This window comes from Amblyomma mixtum, chromosome 7 (genome assembly GCF_055824585.1).
Source record: "Amblyomma mixtum isolate Tamu chromosome 7, ASM5582458v1, whole genome shotgun sequence".
Classification (NCBI taxonomy): Eukaryota; Metazoa; Arthropoda; class Arachnida; order Ixodida; family Ixodidae; genus Amblyomma; species Amblyomma mixtum.
This window is the reverse complement of record NC_143018.1, coordinates 99,980,031-99,995,507: the sequence shown is the minus strand read 5'-3', so window position 1 is coordinate 99,995,507 and position 15,477 is coordinate 99,980,031. Positions and strand designations below refer to the sequence as shown.

General features: G+C 48.6%; 1 protein-coding gene across 1 annotated transcript in view; it reads left to right on the top strand.

Moving 5' to 3' along the window:
• Positions 1–5,279: 5,279 nt before the first annotated feature.
• Positions 5,280–15,477, top strand: part of LOC149336968 (uncharacterized) — a 34,283-nt gene continuing 24,085 nt past the window's right edge. The window contains exon 1 of the mRNA XM_089554296.1: positions 5,280–5,343. Within this exon, the coding sequence (XP_089410422.1) occupies positions 5,280–5,343 (64 nt within the window). The remainder of the gene's footprint in view (positions 5,344–15,477) is intronic.

Genomic DNA, 15,477 nt, shown 5'->3' with positions numbered 1-15,477 from the left:
CAGCACCTCGCCAAGGGAACGGCCGTCGCCTTCCTCGACGACGTGGATAGGTTGCCGAATCTGTGCCCGTACAGGTGAATTTTCACGACGATGCCGCACCAAGTAACGCCCTTCAGAAGGTTAAAATCAACCCGGAGTTGTCACCTCATCAGAAGAACCTTCTGTCGTCGCTGCTACTTGATTTTAAAGATTGCTTCGCGGCGAGCTCCAAGGTCGGACGTAAGCCGGTAGCAGCATCGCATTGTCACCGATTCGGCCACGCCACCAGTTTGTCAGCGTCCATACCGCGTTTCGCCTAAAGAGCGCGAAGCTATTAGAACGCAAGTCGATGAAATGCTTGTAGACGACGTTATACAGCCGTCAACAAGTCCGTGGGCGTCGCCGGTGGTCCTGGTGAAAAAGAAAGACAACACGTTGCGATTCTGTGTTGATTACAGGAAACTGAATAATGTTACCAAAAAGGACGTATACCCACTCCCGAGGATCGATGATGCCCTTGACCGACTCCGGGACGCCATGTTCTTCTCTTCCTTAGATCTGAAAAGCGGATATTGGCAGATCGAGGTGGACGAGCGAGACCGCGAGAAAACGGCTTTCGTGACACCCGACGGTCTGTACGAATTTAAGGTGCTCCCGTTTGGACTTTGCTCCGCTCCGGCCGCATTTCAACGCACGATGGACACTGTTTTAGCTGGTTTGAAGTGGCAGTCGTGCCTTGTGTACCTGGACGACGTGGTCATCTTTTCGTCTAGCTTCGAACAACACTTGCAGCGATTGCGCATTGTCCTTCAAGCTCTCCAGTTTGCACAACTAACGATCAAGCCAGAGAAATGCCATTTCGCCTTCGAGGAGCTCCGTTTCTTAGGACATGTTGTCAGCGCACAAGGTGTTCTTCCAGACCCCGACAAGACTTCCGCCGTCTCCAGTTTTCCACGCCCAACCGACAAGAAGGCCCTCCGACGTTTTTTGGGCCTCTGCTCGTATTACCGCCGCTTTGTTAAAGATTTTTCTCGCCTAGCTGAGCCATTGACTGCCATGACTCGAGATGACACACCCTTCGTATGGGGAAGTGCCCAAGCCGCAGCCTTCGAGGAACTCCGCTGCCGCCTTCAAAGTCCACCAATACTAGCTCATTTTGACGAGAATGCAGGGAGTGATGTCCACACTGACGCCAGCAATGTCGGCCTCGGAGCGATCCTCATACAGTGGCAGGACGGCGCAGAGCGAGTAATCGCCTACGCGAGCCGCACATTTTCTCGATCGGAACGGAACTATTCGACGACCGAAAAAGAGTGCCTTGCCGTCATCTGGGCTCTGAGTAAGTTTCGACCTTACATCTACGGCCGACCGTTTCGTGTTGTCAGCGATCATCACTCGCTATGCTGGCTAGCCAGCATTCAAGACCCTTCTGGCCGGTTGGCCAGATGGAGCCTCCGTTTACAGGAGTACGACGTTACGGTCGTCTATAAATCGGGTTGGCAGCACCAAGACGCGGACTGTTTATCACGAGCGCCCATGGAACCTGCTACGCAAGACATCACCGAAGATTGCCCTATTCTTTGTGCCATTAGCATCTCCCGTATGGCGCAGCTTCAACGAGCAGATTCTGAGTTGGCGCCACTCGTTAAGTACCTGGAGGGTTTGAATTCTCATGTACCTCGTGTGTTTCGCCGTGGACTACAGTCCTTCATTCTGCGGCGTGGAGTCCTCTACAAGCGCAACTCTGACAGCAACAAGGAGACGTTTCTTCTTGTTGTGCCATCCCAGTTACGCTCCGAAATCTTAAGCGCTTGTCATGATGAACCATCCGCCGGCCACTTGGGCGTTAGTCACACACTGGCAAAGATTCGGCTTAAGTATTACTGGCCCAATTTACTGCCATCCGTGCGTAGATACGTAACAACATGCCGGGGTTGCCAACGGCGCAAATCTCCTCCTCTGAAGCCAGCCGGCTTTCTGCAGCCCATAGCACCACCAAAGACCCCTTTTCAGCAAATTGGCATAGACCTCCTCGGCCCTTTTCCGAAGTCGACCAGAGGAAAACGGTGGATTGCGGTCGCGACAGATTATTTGACCCGATACGCTGAGACCACGTCACTTGCAAACGGTACTGCTGCTGAAGTCGCCGACTTCTTCGTCCACAACATCGTCCTGCGTCATGGCGCTCCTGCAGCTATCATTACTGACCGTGGAGCTGCATTTACGGCCCGCTTCACTCAGGCTGTACTCAAGCTCACGCACACCAGCCATAGACGTACAACGGCCTACCACCCGCAGACAAATGGCTTGGTGGAACGCCTCAACAGGACCTTGACCGACATGCTTTCCATGTATATTGATATAGAGCACAAGACATGGGACGAAATTCTCCCGTACGCAACATTCGCGTATAATACCGCGCAGCAAGAGACGACGCAGTTCACTCCGTTCGAATTAGTCTTCGGTCGACAGGTTACCACCCCCCTGGATGCTATGCTACCCGTGGACCCCCCTGACAGTGAGAGTGAACTTGATGTCGACGTCGCCACCTATGTTCAGCGCGCGGAAGAAGCGCGGCAACTGGCCAGACACCGCATTCACGGTCAGCAGCAGATCGATGCTGACCGCTACAACGTTGGACGCCGCTACGTTACCTACAACCCAGGGGACTATGTGTGGGTTTGGACGCCCGTTCGTCGCCGCGGGCTGTCCGAAAAGTTACTGCGCCGCTACTTCGGCCCTTACCTTGTTGTCCGCCGCCTCAGCGACGTAACGTACGAAGTTGCACCAGCCTCGCCAGCTCGTTCATCGCACAACGGCAAGCGCAGCGACGTTGTGCATGTGGTGCGAATGAAGCCGTACTACGAGCGACCCCCCGAGTGACTTTACGGCTTGTTAAGGACGAGGTAGCAGCATCCCACCGCTGCCACCAGTTTGTTACAGACGAGGTAGCATGGTCGTGTGCCGGAGAGAGAATGAGGGACGTCTGAGACGATGCTGCTGGAAAAAGACAATGAGAGAGGACTTTATACAGGAATTTACATATTTACAAGTGAGCTGCAGGAACGCTGCATCACGACAGCTCATCAGGAGATCATTCGATGACAAAGAGCTCTTCGGCCGTGCCGCTGCCGGGGTTTTTAAGAGTTCCCTTCCCTAGGGTCCCTAGATGGGGGCCGGGCCTGCAGGGGAAGGAAGTGCTCACTGGCACCAATCACAGACACACACGCACTCACTCACTCCCGAGACATCACACCGCCGTCACGCGCTGGGAGAGGGGGAACGATGCCATCACCGTAGCGCAGACGCCGGAATGTCCATGAGCGGCGTTCCCGCGCGTTACGAACGCGCGTTCACACTCGGTGTAGGGGAAACGCTCGCTCAACCGGGCAGACGGACGCGGCTTCCGTAGCAATCCAGGCGCTCACCCAACGCGCGTCTCGGGGTTTGTCGGCGTTTCGCTGCTCCCATGTCGTTGTCTTCCCCACGACGAAGGCGAGACGTAACAGACTGCATGCAGTCATATTCCGTGATGTCAGACTCGTGGTGTAACTCTTGAACACTTTTTCTCTCCGCTGTTCGGTCTGACGGTAACACCGCATCGGGGCGATGCTCCTGAAGAGGGGGCAGTGACACGAGGATTGGAAGTAGAAGAAGAAAGAGATCGCAGCCGCAAGAAGTAGACGACGCTGAAGTGTAGGTCCGTTTCTCTGGTGCCCTCGTTCAGCCGCTGCAGTTCCTTTTCATTGTAACAACTGTTACAATATAAACTTGTAACCTATCCTCCACGACATGTTTTAGGCTTTGAATGTCGTTGCTGCGCAGGGAATTATGCACTTTACCTTCCTGTTAAACCGAACGGGTAATTGACTACTTATGGATTTTGGTTACACCAGTAGACACCTTTAACAAGCGGATAACACAAAACGTCTTAGATAGATTTGTACGAAGAGACACATTATTTCATGTTTTATCTTCAATTCATAGCCGACCTCTCTCAAATAATAACCCACTATTTTTGACGCCCTCTTTTAAGTCTAGCATTCCGTGGCGGGTTTTCTGCAATGCTTGAAGGCATTGTAGCCTGTAAAGTGTCTCCAGAAAACGGTATATAAGTCATAGACTGCGGTCTTCTTTTAACATTTGACCTTTATAAATCGACCCGCGACACACTATTGTCGCATCGGTGTGAAAATTTGCTAATAAAGCGATTTTCTCAATCATTTCCAGGTTCTAAAGAAATGTGGGACCAGTAAGTGCAACTCTGATAATCAACTCAAACAGGGCTGTCAAGCACACGCTTTGAAATACCCTCGAGGGAAGTACTTCTGCTACAAAAAGACGATGACCTAATGCTGACCGCATTTGAGGCTTAAAAATACTGTGCAAAAAAAGAATCAGGTTTGGAAAAGAGCAAAATTACGGAGACAGTTATTCTTTGGTGCAAGATGCCTCAGAGCTGCTCCGTTTCTGTGCAGTTGCGGCAGAAATGACCTTCGTGTTCATAAAAAAACAGCACATAAGGTCGTTTTGTATGCTGCAGCTACTCGCAATTCACTGTAGATGCCTCGCTCCAAGAACGCAGAATCTTGTGTTAAATAAACATGAACACTAAGTTTAGGCCGCAATACTGTTAGCGCTAAAGTAATACGGGTCTTTACTTTCTGGCGTCTTGTGTTGCCTGAACAAGTTTGGTCTCTTTTCTCTTTAAAAAGTTAAAAATTGGAGTGGGAACTGGGAAATGAAGGGATATGGCTGCGCAACTGAAACATGACGCATACCTAAGGCTTCCGAACTGCAATCGTCAACGCAGCAAGCGGCGAAACCTTAGAGCAGAATGGAGTGCAGTATGATTTAGGGTTGACAACGGACATACGAGTATATATTGAGCGTTTCGAAGAGAAAATTGCTGCTTTCGTCGGCTTGCATACACCCAGGCTTGAGGCAGCATTTCTCCCGCAAACTTTACAGTTCTTTCTTTCTTTCTTTCTTTCTTTCTTTCTTTCTTTCTTTCTTTCTTTCTTTCTTTCTTTCTTTCTTTCTTTCTTTCTTTCTTTCTTTCTTTCTTTCTTTCTTTCTTTCTTTCTTTCTTTCTTTCTTTCTTTCTTTCTTTCTTTCTTTCTTTCTTTCTTCCTTTCTTTCCTTCTTTCTTTCTTTCCTTCTTCCTTTCTTTCTCTCTTTCTTTCTTTCTTTCTTCCTTTTTTATTTCCTTCTTTCTCTCTCTATTTCTTCCTTTCTTTCCTGCTTTCTTTCTTTTTCTGTGCATTGAGGACGCACGGAAGTTCAAGCTGTTCTTCGCCATGGCGCTGTCGCTCTTGGTCCTCGGAGTGCTCGCGATTGGTGGCCAGTTCCTCGCGTACAACGGTAAGCGACAGCGCCCTCTGGATGCAAGGTCACGTGAGCTTCGTTGAAAAGCGGAAGCCGCCTTCACTTACTCATTTTTCTGAACTGAGTTTTGGCGCCTTGTCTTTTGAAGGATATATTTCCGCATAAAATGCCCTTTCAAAAGCTTATATCACGTCTACGGATCCTGTAAGGGCTGTTTGAAAGCCGTATGTAAGCTTGTTCAGTTTTTATATCACATCGTGCTGAACACCCCAGCAAATCAGATGCACCTTCACTCACATTAGAGAACCCGCAGCGTTGCTTAAAATATGACGCTTCTTGCGGTCGCTGGAAGTCCTTGCCATCATAGGGTGACCACCTAAGCCACGAGCGGCTATTGGCCGCCTTCGTTTAAGAGTCGCAAACTGGTTCGCGAGGAGCAGGAGCAAGGGCGAATGGAGCGTCTGAGGTGGCTAAGGAGTGAGCATGAGGTTTCACGGCACTTATTTCTTCCACTGCGAAGCGACTGCAACAGCTTCACTGTAGCTGCTTCCCCCCCCCCCCCCCACCGATGGACGAGCCCATTGAAAGGCCCACCTTGTTCTAAGTACCGACGCGTGCCCTCATGACGCATGACTCATGAGGGCGCACGGATCACAAATCACGGGTCTTGCGACTCATGGTTTGAGGTCGACTGTAATAGAAGGGACCTTTTCACTGATCTACAATAAGCCTCATCTCCGGCAACATACATGGGTACATAGGGGACGATTTCATTCTATAGGTTTCAGTTCGGTCAACCTTCTAAGGTATGTCATATGTGGAATATTTAAAAAAAGATAACAGGCCAGCTTGAAGCAAGCCGCGGGAACGGATTACAATAATACATATTAGCATATGGAATGAGATGTCATCAAATTGGGTAAAAACATACAAGTACCTAGGTATTCATATCACTCAAAATTTAACATGGTCTATTCATATTGACTACGTTATTAATAACGCTAACCGCATGTTAGGGTACTTACGTCGCAATTTCTCAGCCGCTCCCTCATCTCTTAAGCTTATACTCTATAAAACACTTATACGTCCTAAACTAGAATACGCAGCATCAATATGGGACCCTACACATGATAACCTTGTATATTCCTTGGAACTAGTCCAAAATAATTCCGTTCGCTTCATTCTTTCAAATTACAACCGTACGGCAAGCATCACAGCCATGAAATCTAACGTGTCACTCCCACCGTTACAATCTCGCCGTAAAGTTGGTCGCCTAACACTATTTCGCAAGCTATATCATCACGTTACGCTTCACGACTATTTCATATCACCCCCAGAATACATTTCACGTTGCATCGATCACCGCCACAAGGTTGGCATCCCAACATGCCACACCAAATCTTTTAACTCATATCTTCCTCGCACATCTGTGGAATGGAACCGCCTTCCCCCCGATATTGCAGCCATTGCAGATAACAAAACCTTTCACGACGCAATAGCTAACATTGTTTATTCTGAAAGAAGTTGATTCATGTGTAATATCTGTTTCCACTGTGTTATGTACATTGATTTTATGTTATTTACGCTTTGTGAATGTTGTTTGTTTTAATTTGGAGAAAATTTATTCTGTACTACCTGTTTTCACTGTATTGTATTCATTGTTCTTTATCCTAATTAACCCACTCCCCTCTGTAATGCCTATGGCCCTGAGGGTACAATGAATAAATAAATAAATAAATAAATAAAAAATCTGAAAATTCAGACCGGTATATGACAGAAGCTTCGTATATATAATGTTCAACTATGCGCGCAGCAAATACGGTCACTCAAAAAACTTCTTGCATGCGGATCGGCTTAACTGAATACATAATGCAGCGAAGCTCTGACTGTTTTTCATGCCCAAAGCCGCCGACAAGCGGCTTTGTCACTTTGCGACGACAGGTACGACCAGGTTTATCTCTAGTGATCGCATCTACGCGCAACTGCTTCTACATTGTTCGAGGTTGTTGCAGTTGATTTTGGTGCCTTTAAGACCTCGAACCTTAGATGCCACGAGGTGGTGGCTAGTTCAGCAGTCAGGAATACAGCGAAAGGCTTCCAAAACAAACACCTCATAGGCCTGAATGATTTTTACCCCCTCCCCTCTTCAACCCCCTCCCCCCAAAAAATATAAATTTGGCGGTGGGGTATGGACAATCGTGCTCGGTAGTCGTTGAAGAACAGAATACCCGCTGCTCTCAGCAGCGCCCAATTTAAATGGCCCTGAAACACCTTCTGCGGAGAGTACATAATCTCGCTCGATCATTACACTGTGTTGTCATGACCATCTGAGCCAAACTATTTACTTATACACGCAGCAGAAATTCCACAATCGCGAGAAAAAGTGTCGAGCCCTTTCCGGCGACAGTTTCGTACTCGCACCCTCCTCCATTTCAGGCTTCCGCGTACGTCGGTTAAAAGGTGGCTGTCAGTTACTTTCGGACGTTACGCAGCTACGCGACCAACGAGCCGCGTTGCTCTGGATGGTCAGGAAGCTCCGTGCCGCGGGGAATCCCCGCGCGCGTCGGTAGCAGGCGGTGGGGACGAGTGATCAGGGCTGGCCTAGGAGCGCTTACCTCTGAGCGAGCACAACATGATGAGAGACGAGAGAATTAACCACAGGTACCTAAGTTTGCGACGAAGTTTTGTTTATGAGGGTTTAACTTTCCAAAGCGACTCAGGCTATTAGGGACGCCGTAGTGAAGGGCTCTGGAAATTTCGACCACCTGGGGTTCTTTTAATTTGCACTGACATCGCACAGTACACGGGCCTCTAGCATTTCGCCTCGTTGGAAATGCGACGGCCACGGCCCGGGTTCAAACCCGCGTCTTTCGGGCCAGCACCCGAGCGACATATCCACTGATTCACCGCGGCGGCGCTTCTGACAAACGCACTAAAAGACATCTTGCTGGAGGAAATTTTTGAAGCGGCGCGTACTTTAATATGGCATGCCACAACTTTCCTGAGAGCCCCTTAAGAACCGACCATTAACGTTCGAGATAAGGCACCAGAAACAACTACAACCGTCTCGAACAATCTAGAAACAGTTGCGTGTGACTGCGGTCATTCAAGATGAAACTAGCCGCATCTCGCGTCACAAAGTGATAACTCCGCGTGTCAGCGGCTTTGAACATTAACAAAAGAAACGATAAAAGCTGCGCGTAATATTTAGCACGGCTGGCTGGCGCTTCATGAGCCCGAAAGGGATACGCGCCTGATAAGCCCCCTCGGTTTACTCCTCTTTGGGTTATGTTCGCGCTTTGAATAAAGTCATTCCCATAGGTGAGTACAGTTGACTGTGACCTCAGCCTTTCACGACCACTCTCAGTCGCTCAGTCAGGTTTGCAGTTGCCGATTCACAAATTCTTTCGCGGCAAAATCAGGCGAAATTAGACGATCCCACATTTTTTAATCGTAAGTGCTGACGGTGCGCACTGCGACAGTTTTCATGAAGGCCACCGGCACATCGTCGTTTGTTTCTCCTAAATAATGTGGACAACTTCATTGCATTTATTGAAGGGCTGCCACTGACAGCTCCAGCGTAACTGTCGATCGGCGCCTCTTATGCCAAGTTCTAGTAGCTGTATTGAAAAGGGAAAAAGATGTCGGAAGGGAAGCAACTAAGCTTTATTAAAAATATTCCACTATGCGAACAGGAAACTAGAGATGCTCAATAGCGGCGACGCAAATTAATAAGCTGTCGCAAAATGACCAGCTCCCAAAGAGAAGAATTTTTACGTCGGCGTACGATTTGTACTTTGCAGTTGTTACAGCGTCCAGAGCGGTAACCGAGTCATTGCTGGTGTATTGCTCTCGCTAATATTATTTGCGGTTACACTAAAACAAACCTCACTGATGTATCGGATTGTGTGTACATATGTTCCTTGTTGTGAAGACTGCCAAAACAAAAAAGTTAGTATATTCGAAGCAGACTCAGCAAAAAAGTATCACTTGCTTTTGGTGCATTTAACGGCTTACAGTCTTTGAATGCCTTATGTCCGGAGGTACAGGGTTTAATCTCCAGTGCCGCCGGGGCTCTTCCTTGGCCTGGTAGAATATGTTCACTGAAAAAGGGTTTCCGACTACACCTTGTGCGCACCAAGCTCTATTAGCCTTGGTGGTCTTTGACGAAGCTACCCCTGCGTCATTACAAATCTCTACCACCATCTTCATCATCACGCAATATCCCATCTGTCTGCCTCGTGTCCGCGTCTTACGTGAGTGCATCGTAAAACGGGTGTCCCGTTCTTCCTCAACGGCGTCGCTCAGGCAGTGCAGTTATCAGGGGCCGTATTCCGTATGCTGTTCATTTTCCGTTCTCCATTGCACGTCCATTTGGTCCGCTGTCATTGGTCACTCAGATACACCCGAGGCTTTCAATCGTCCGTAGGAAGCAACCCTACCACTGGATGGTTCGCGACCGGATCACACCATTGGCTCCCATTGGCTGCAATATACAGCCATTGATGAGGTTTGGTCGCCAACCACGCAATGACAGAGTCGCTTTGCACGGACGCTTGAAATCCGCGGGCATACTTGAGTGACCAATAACAGCGGACCAACTGGACATGCAATGGAGAACGGAAATTGGCGAGCTTATGGAATACAGCCCCTGCACTCTGAGGGGGTAACACTTGCCTTCAGTTAAGGATTTCTTCTCTTACTCCCTCCTTTTCATATTTAGCTCACATGTAACCCTGAAGTGCCATGTGGCTCTGTGTAGCCGAGAACTTGGTTTAGATGAATAGCGTCGCGTTTTCCTACCTGAATCGCGTCCGAAAGCTAATGTAGCTGGCGACATTGTTGCTGTCAAGTGGTGGACGTGACTTAGCAATGAACGGCTGTGTCGCAACAGCATTCAGGGCCTCCTTCAGTAATGGTGGGGTTGCAATGTCAGCGAGACGCCCAACATTGACATGAAGTGGCGCATCACAGTGCCGCATGAATTCGCCGTGAAAGACACAAGAGAACATCAACTACACAGCATGTGGCATCCACGGTGGATCGTTGCAGCGTTTCGTCATCGAGGCGAATCGACCGAGGCTGCTACGGCGGCCGCCACAGCTGGCGCACCGTCCTTGAACGCACGGGGTATGGTTCCCGTCTTCAAATTCCGGACCAGGGGGACGTCGCGGGCTACGCCGCGAGCTACTTCGCGAGCTACTTCACAAGCTACGTCACGAGATACGTCACGAGATACGTCACAAAATGAGGACACCTCCGAAGCTATTTCGATGACCGCATCCGAAACCATTTCGGAGGAAACCCCGGGCAGCGATGAGCCCTCCGTTAATGGCACCACTAAGACATCGACCACGTCTGATGCAGCAGATAATTCAACTGGTAAGTGTGCACTGCCCACCAGTGGCCTGTTCTAGAGCAGAGCGCGAGCTCTTCAACCTATATGTGTGCCAGTCCATAGCCATCTGTGCGTTTGGTATCAAGCTCGGTTAACCTCTATGCTGCGCGCTCAGATATTAATGCAAAGGTAGTGAACGGATGAAAAGTAGAGGTCCGTTTTTTGGTGAGAATGTGCGTATAGACCGCGTGATAACTTTCCATAATTGTATGCCTGGCTGCTTGTATAGAGCGCAGTTAGAACGATTGCTTATTGTCACGCAGTGGTGGCGGTGAGGACAGGCAGCCAAGTCAGAAGGGACTCTAAGGTTTGCGGAACAAATTGTTTTTCTGGTACACATATGAGTTTAGAAAAAAAGAGCTATCATGTCGAGGTAGGAGCATGTGTACTGCGCGCCTATCCGTCTTGGTAAGACGGTGGCTCGCTATGCGGCCTTCGGCCGAGCTTCGTTAAAAGATGGCGTTAAACTTATTTCTAGATATATGCGGTGTGGAGAGGAATCAAGAGCGTCGTGAAAAGGCATGCGCGCGGCGATTACTGCCGCAGACCTATGTTGTTGCGGAATATGAATAATAGCCATAACTCTTTCGTGAAATCACCCCAAACCTGCGGTGTTAACAGAAGAAAACCAATTGTGAAGCTCATACAGGATGTTCAGAATTAGGCTTTACAGGTAAATTAGTAAATTGGTTTTGTGTAAAGGAAATGGCGCCACGTCGGTCTCACTTATCTCGGCGGACACCTGAACCGCGCCCTGAGGGAAGGAAGGAAGGTAGGAGTGAAAGAAGAAAGAGAGAAAGAGGTGCCGTGTTGGAGGTCTCCGGATTAATTTCGACCACCTGGGGATCTTTAATGTGCACTGGCATCGCACATCACACGGGCGCCTTTTGCGTTTCGCCTCCATCGAAACGCGGCCGCCGCGGTCGGGTTCCAACCCGGGTGCTCCGTACAGGTTTCTTAACATTAGGTGCTGAGAGGTACGTGAAATGCACATCTGCACATATGGCTGCCTGGGGGATGCAAAAGGAGACAAGAAATATAACCGTCAGTCATAAAATTAACGGAAACAAATTAATGAGCTTTCCACTGACTGCAATATTCGGACATGTTTGTATTGGAAACTGCAGCTATCGTATTCCTACACAATTCTATTTGGTAGAATTCTCCTAGTACGCGTGTATTCCGAGATATTCGCTTCAAAATTTTCAGCTGGATACGTGTAATTGCGTACGCTAGGCGGTGTCGATCGGCGCCAAACTACCGCAGGCAAGACGCAGCGTTTCGTCGGCCAACGGCGTATAGCGACCTCTACCGAATGAAGTAGTCTATAAATATTACCGCCTCTGTGTTTCTAATATAAACATCCACGATAGCCACAGCAGCTAAAGAGTTAATTAATACCTTAGTTCATAACAGGCGGCTGATGGTGACAATTATGATTTCTCTTCGTGTCCTCGCGGCCGCATAACCTATGTGAAGCGGTGGATTTCAAGTAGCACTTAGTGCATAATTTAAAGAAATCTTTAAAGCTTAATTTTGAACTTCCTGCATGCATAACGAAACCTAGTGCCATTTCTGCTTCTTATGAAAGATCCATCCGAGGCTTAGAACGAAACAGAAAGCTGGAAAATAGGCATTGGGCCAGTCGAAGTAAGGCTTTCTTGGCGTTACCTGCAAAACTTTCTGGTGTCCTCGATGTTTCTCCGCCCGGATGGTCTCACTCCGTCGGTAACGACGTCGCAGACAAATCCTCTGAATGAATATTCTTTGATTCGCAGTTCTTCCTTCGCAGCTTTTCACTAATCTTGTACGGCGGAGAAGTCTGCCCTACTGCTACCGAACTTGTATACCTCGTGCAGTTGTGACAGGTTGTAACTGCGGGCATCGGTCTATTGGGGTTTGGCCCGAATTCGGGTGAGCTGCAGAGACTTTCCCGCGCTTAAGCGAGCGGCAGTTTTCACGGTCGGTTCGTCAGCGAGGCTCTTTGGCGAAGCATCTATACCGTGATGAGAGCTCATATGCCCCGGGTTAGACTGAATGGCTTCACCTGTCTTGCCTCCTGCACACTGGTATTGGATACAGCCCGCCGCGGCGGCTCAGTGGTTGTGGCGCTCGGCTGCTGGCCCGAAAGACGCGAGTTCCATTCCAGCCGTGGTTGTCAAATTTCGATGGAGGCGAAATTCTAGAGGCCCGTGTACTGTGCGATGTCAGTGCACGCTAAAGAACCCCAGGTGGTCGAAATTCCCGGCGCCCTTCACTACGGCGTCCCTCACAGCCTGAGTCGCTTTGGGACGTTAAACCCAATAAACCAAACGATACGTATTGGATACGAAGAAATCACAGGGAAGCATGAGCTCGACGTCAAAGCAAAAGGCTAGAATACTGGCAGCTTTCCCGTTCGAACCTGGGCGAGTTAGCTGCTTTTATTATAGAAAGCTGCTGTCCGGTGGCCTTAGTTGCTGCAGCGGAAGGCTGCTTGGACACGATCAACCTTGAATGTAATTTATTTGTCAGGATTTAAAACTTTCATGGTTACAGAACGTAGAATTTCGTGATATAACGTGCTCTGCCTTTCCGCAGACTTCTTCAGTTAGACAAGGCAGTGCACCGCTGAGACAATGCAATGAATGCAATATGGTGGCGTCTTGAAGCGACCGAGAAGGCCCGTCCTAATTTGGCGGGTAGGCGTAATCGGCAGCGCAATCGGCTTTCAAAGACCTGCTGGGTCTCTTCTGAACTGCGGTTATCTGTGACGGTCTCTCCACAGCTCTTCACGTAGCGTGCTTCATCGACGGACACTGGTGGATGGTAACTTTCCCCCTGCATCCTTTATAGCTTGCGCGCTAATCCCAGGTGCTTTGTGGTCACCCCTTGCGACAAGGTACTTCGTCTCGAATGCTCATATGGACGACAAGGGTTTAAACGGCCTCGTTACTTGCCAACATTTTCACCAGTACGCTATTGTATATGCGGAATGATGGTTCTCTGTACCATAATGCTAATGGCGGTGAAGAAAACTTGCGTTGGTGGCATTCGGTCGAGCTCTTGGCACAAACTCCCGCCTTTGTTCATGGGCGAAAATACAGTTTCTGACAGGTTCAGAAAGTGCATATTTCAACAACACCATGACAAATATTGTGGAGGAAGTTCGAGCACCACCTGGCATTGCGGATATGAAGGTGTTAATGCCTAAAAGGGCGTATTTGGAACGTCTGGTGTTTTTTTGCAGGGATATATGCATTGAGTTTGGCCACGCGGGGCTCGTCTTAGCCTTGGTGCTTTCCTGGAGAACTTTAACATGCGAAAAAATAGCAAGCGTGGCAAAATCTCGGTTTTTAAAACGCACGTGCTAAAGTTACAGTCTTAGACATACTGGAAAGCGTAGGTTTTATAGCATGCCTAGACTGTAACTTTGACTTCAACGAAGGTGGTCCGAATATCCTGAGACCTTCAACTCTGCACTGCAAGGTTTCAAAATATTCGAACTATATTCGTTGAAATTCCGGCACATGAGGGACACAGCATTCCGCTCCCATCGCCTTGCACCTAGCTTGGGCTGAATGTTTAACTGGTAGGCTTGTTAACTAATACGGAATAATTTGGTTGTAACTATTACTGTTAGTCTATTTATTGAGAGGTGTGTAGCCCACCGCAAGTAATACCCGTATTAGCTTTTAGAATTTCGAACACACAGTTGCCACTGGCGCTGTGTCCCAACAAATTCTGGCTACATCGTACCAAAATACATGCTCTTTCGGGATGCTTGCAGGCAGAGCAACCTCTTCAGTGCACGTAACAGGTAGAAATAAGCAAAATTTGTTTGGTCACTGCGTCTAGAGTGACTGCGTTTTCGAAATTATAGAAACTTGTGTACTGTGCGATGTCAGTGCACGTTAAAGAACCCCAGGTGGTCGAAATTTCCGGAGCCCTACACTACGGCGTCCCTCATAGCCTAAGTCGCTTTGGGACGTAAAACCCCATAAACCAACCAAACAAACCTACCTACTTGCGGTGGGCTGCACGCCTCCCAGTAAATAAGCAGACTAACAGCAATTGTTTCAAAGTTAACGATTCAGTATTAATCAAGGATCCTACTAGGCAAGATGTCTTGCACGTATTCTGATCGGCTACAGCGCTGACTTTGCTACGTCGAAAAAATCACTCTTCTAACTAAAAAAGTCTATCTTTAAACATTGTGTAGAATCTTAGGTGAAACACCCTGTATAAGCAGATGATAGGAAGCAATTGAATTTGTTTGCAGTTGCCTACGAGAATGTTGCGTCTAGGTAAGTTGCTAGGCTATGCATTGTTTCTGTCGCCTGGCATTTCGTTGTTCCGATGGCACCGACAAGCCCACTCAGGGAACGTCATGGCGGGAAGTCGGACGGTGTTCTTAACCCGTTCATTGCGTCGTGGGTCACCGGTTGGCCACATCATATATTCCTGACGTGCGGTACAAATACTGAGTTACGCGTTGAAACCACGCGTCGGGTCAGACTTTTCAAGGACCCTGAGGAAAGCACTCATGCCATGTCGTTATTGCCAACTGTTTGCGGTTCCAAGAAGTTGGCTTCGCCGATGCCTCGTTCGTGGGTCACGCCGCACCTAAGAAAATTTAAGAATGGCCCATAGGTGGGCTACGACACACAATGAATAGGGCTCCGCAAATCGCTGCTTTAGTGAAAGTGTTAAGCGATAAAACTTTGGAAAGCGCACCCCTTTTCTTTTTCCCAATAGAAGACACTTTTAAAACCCGTGATTCACTGTTTTTT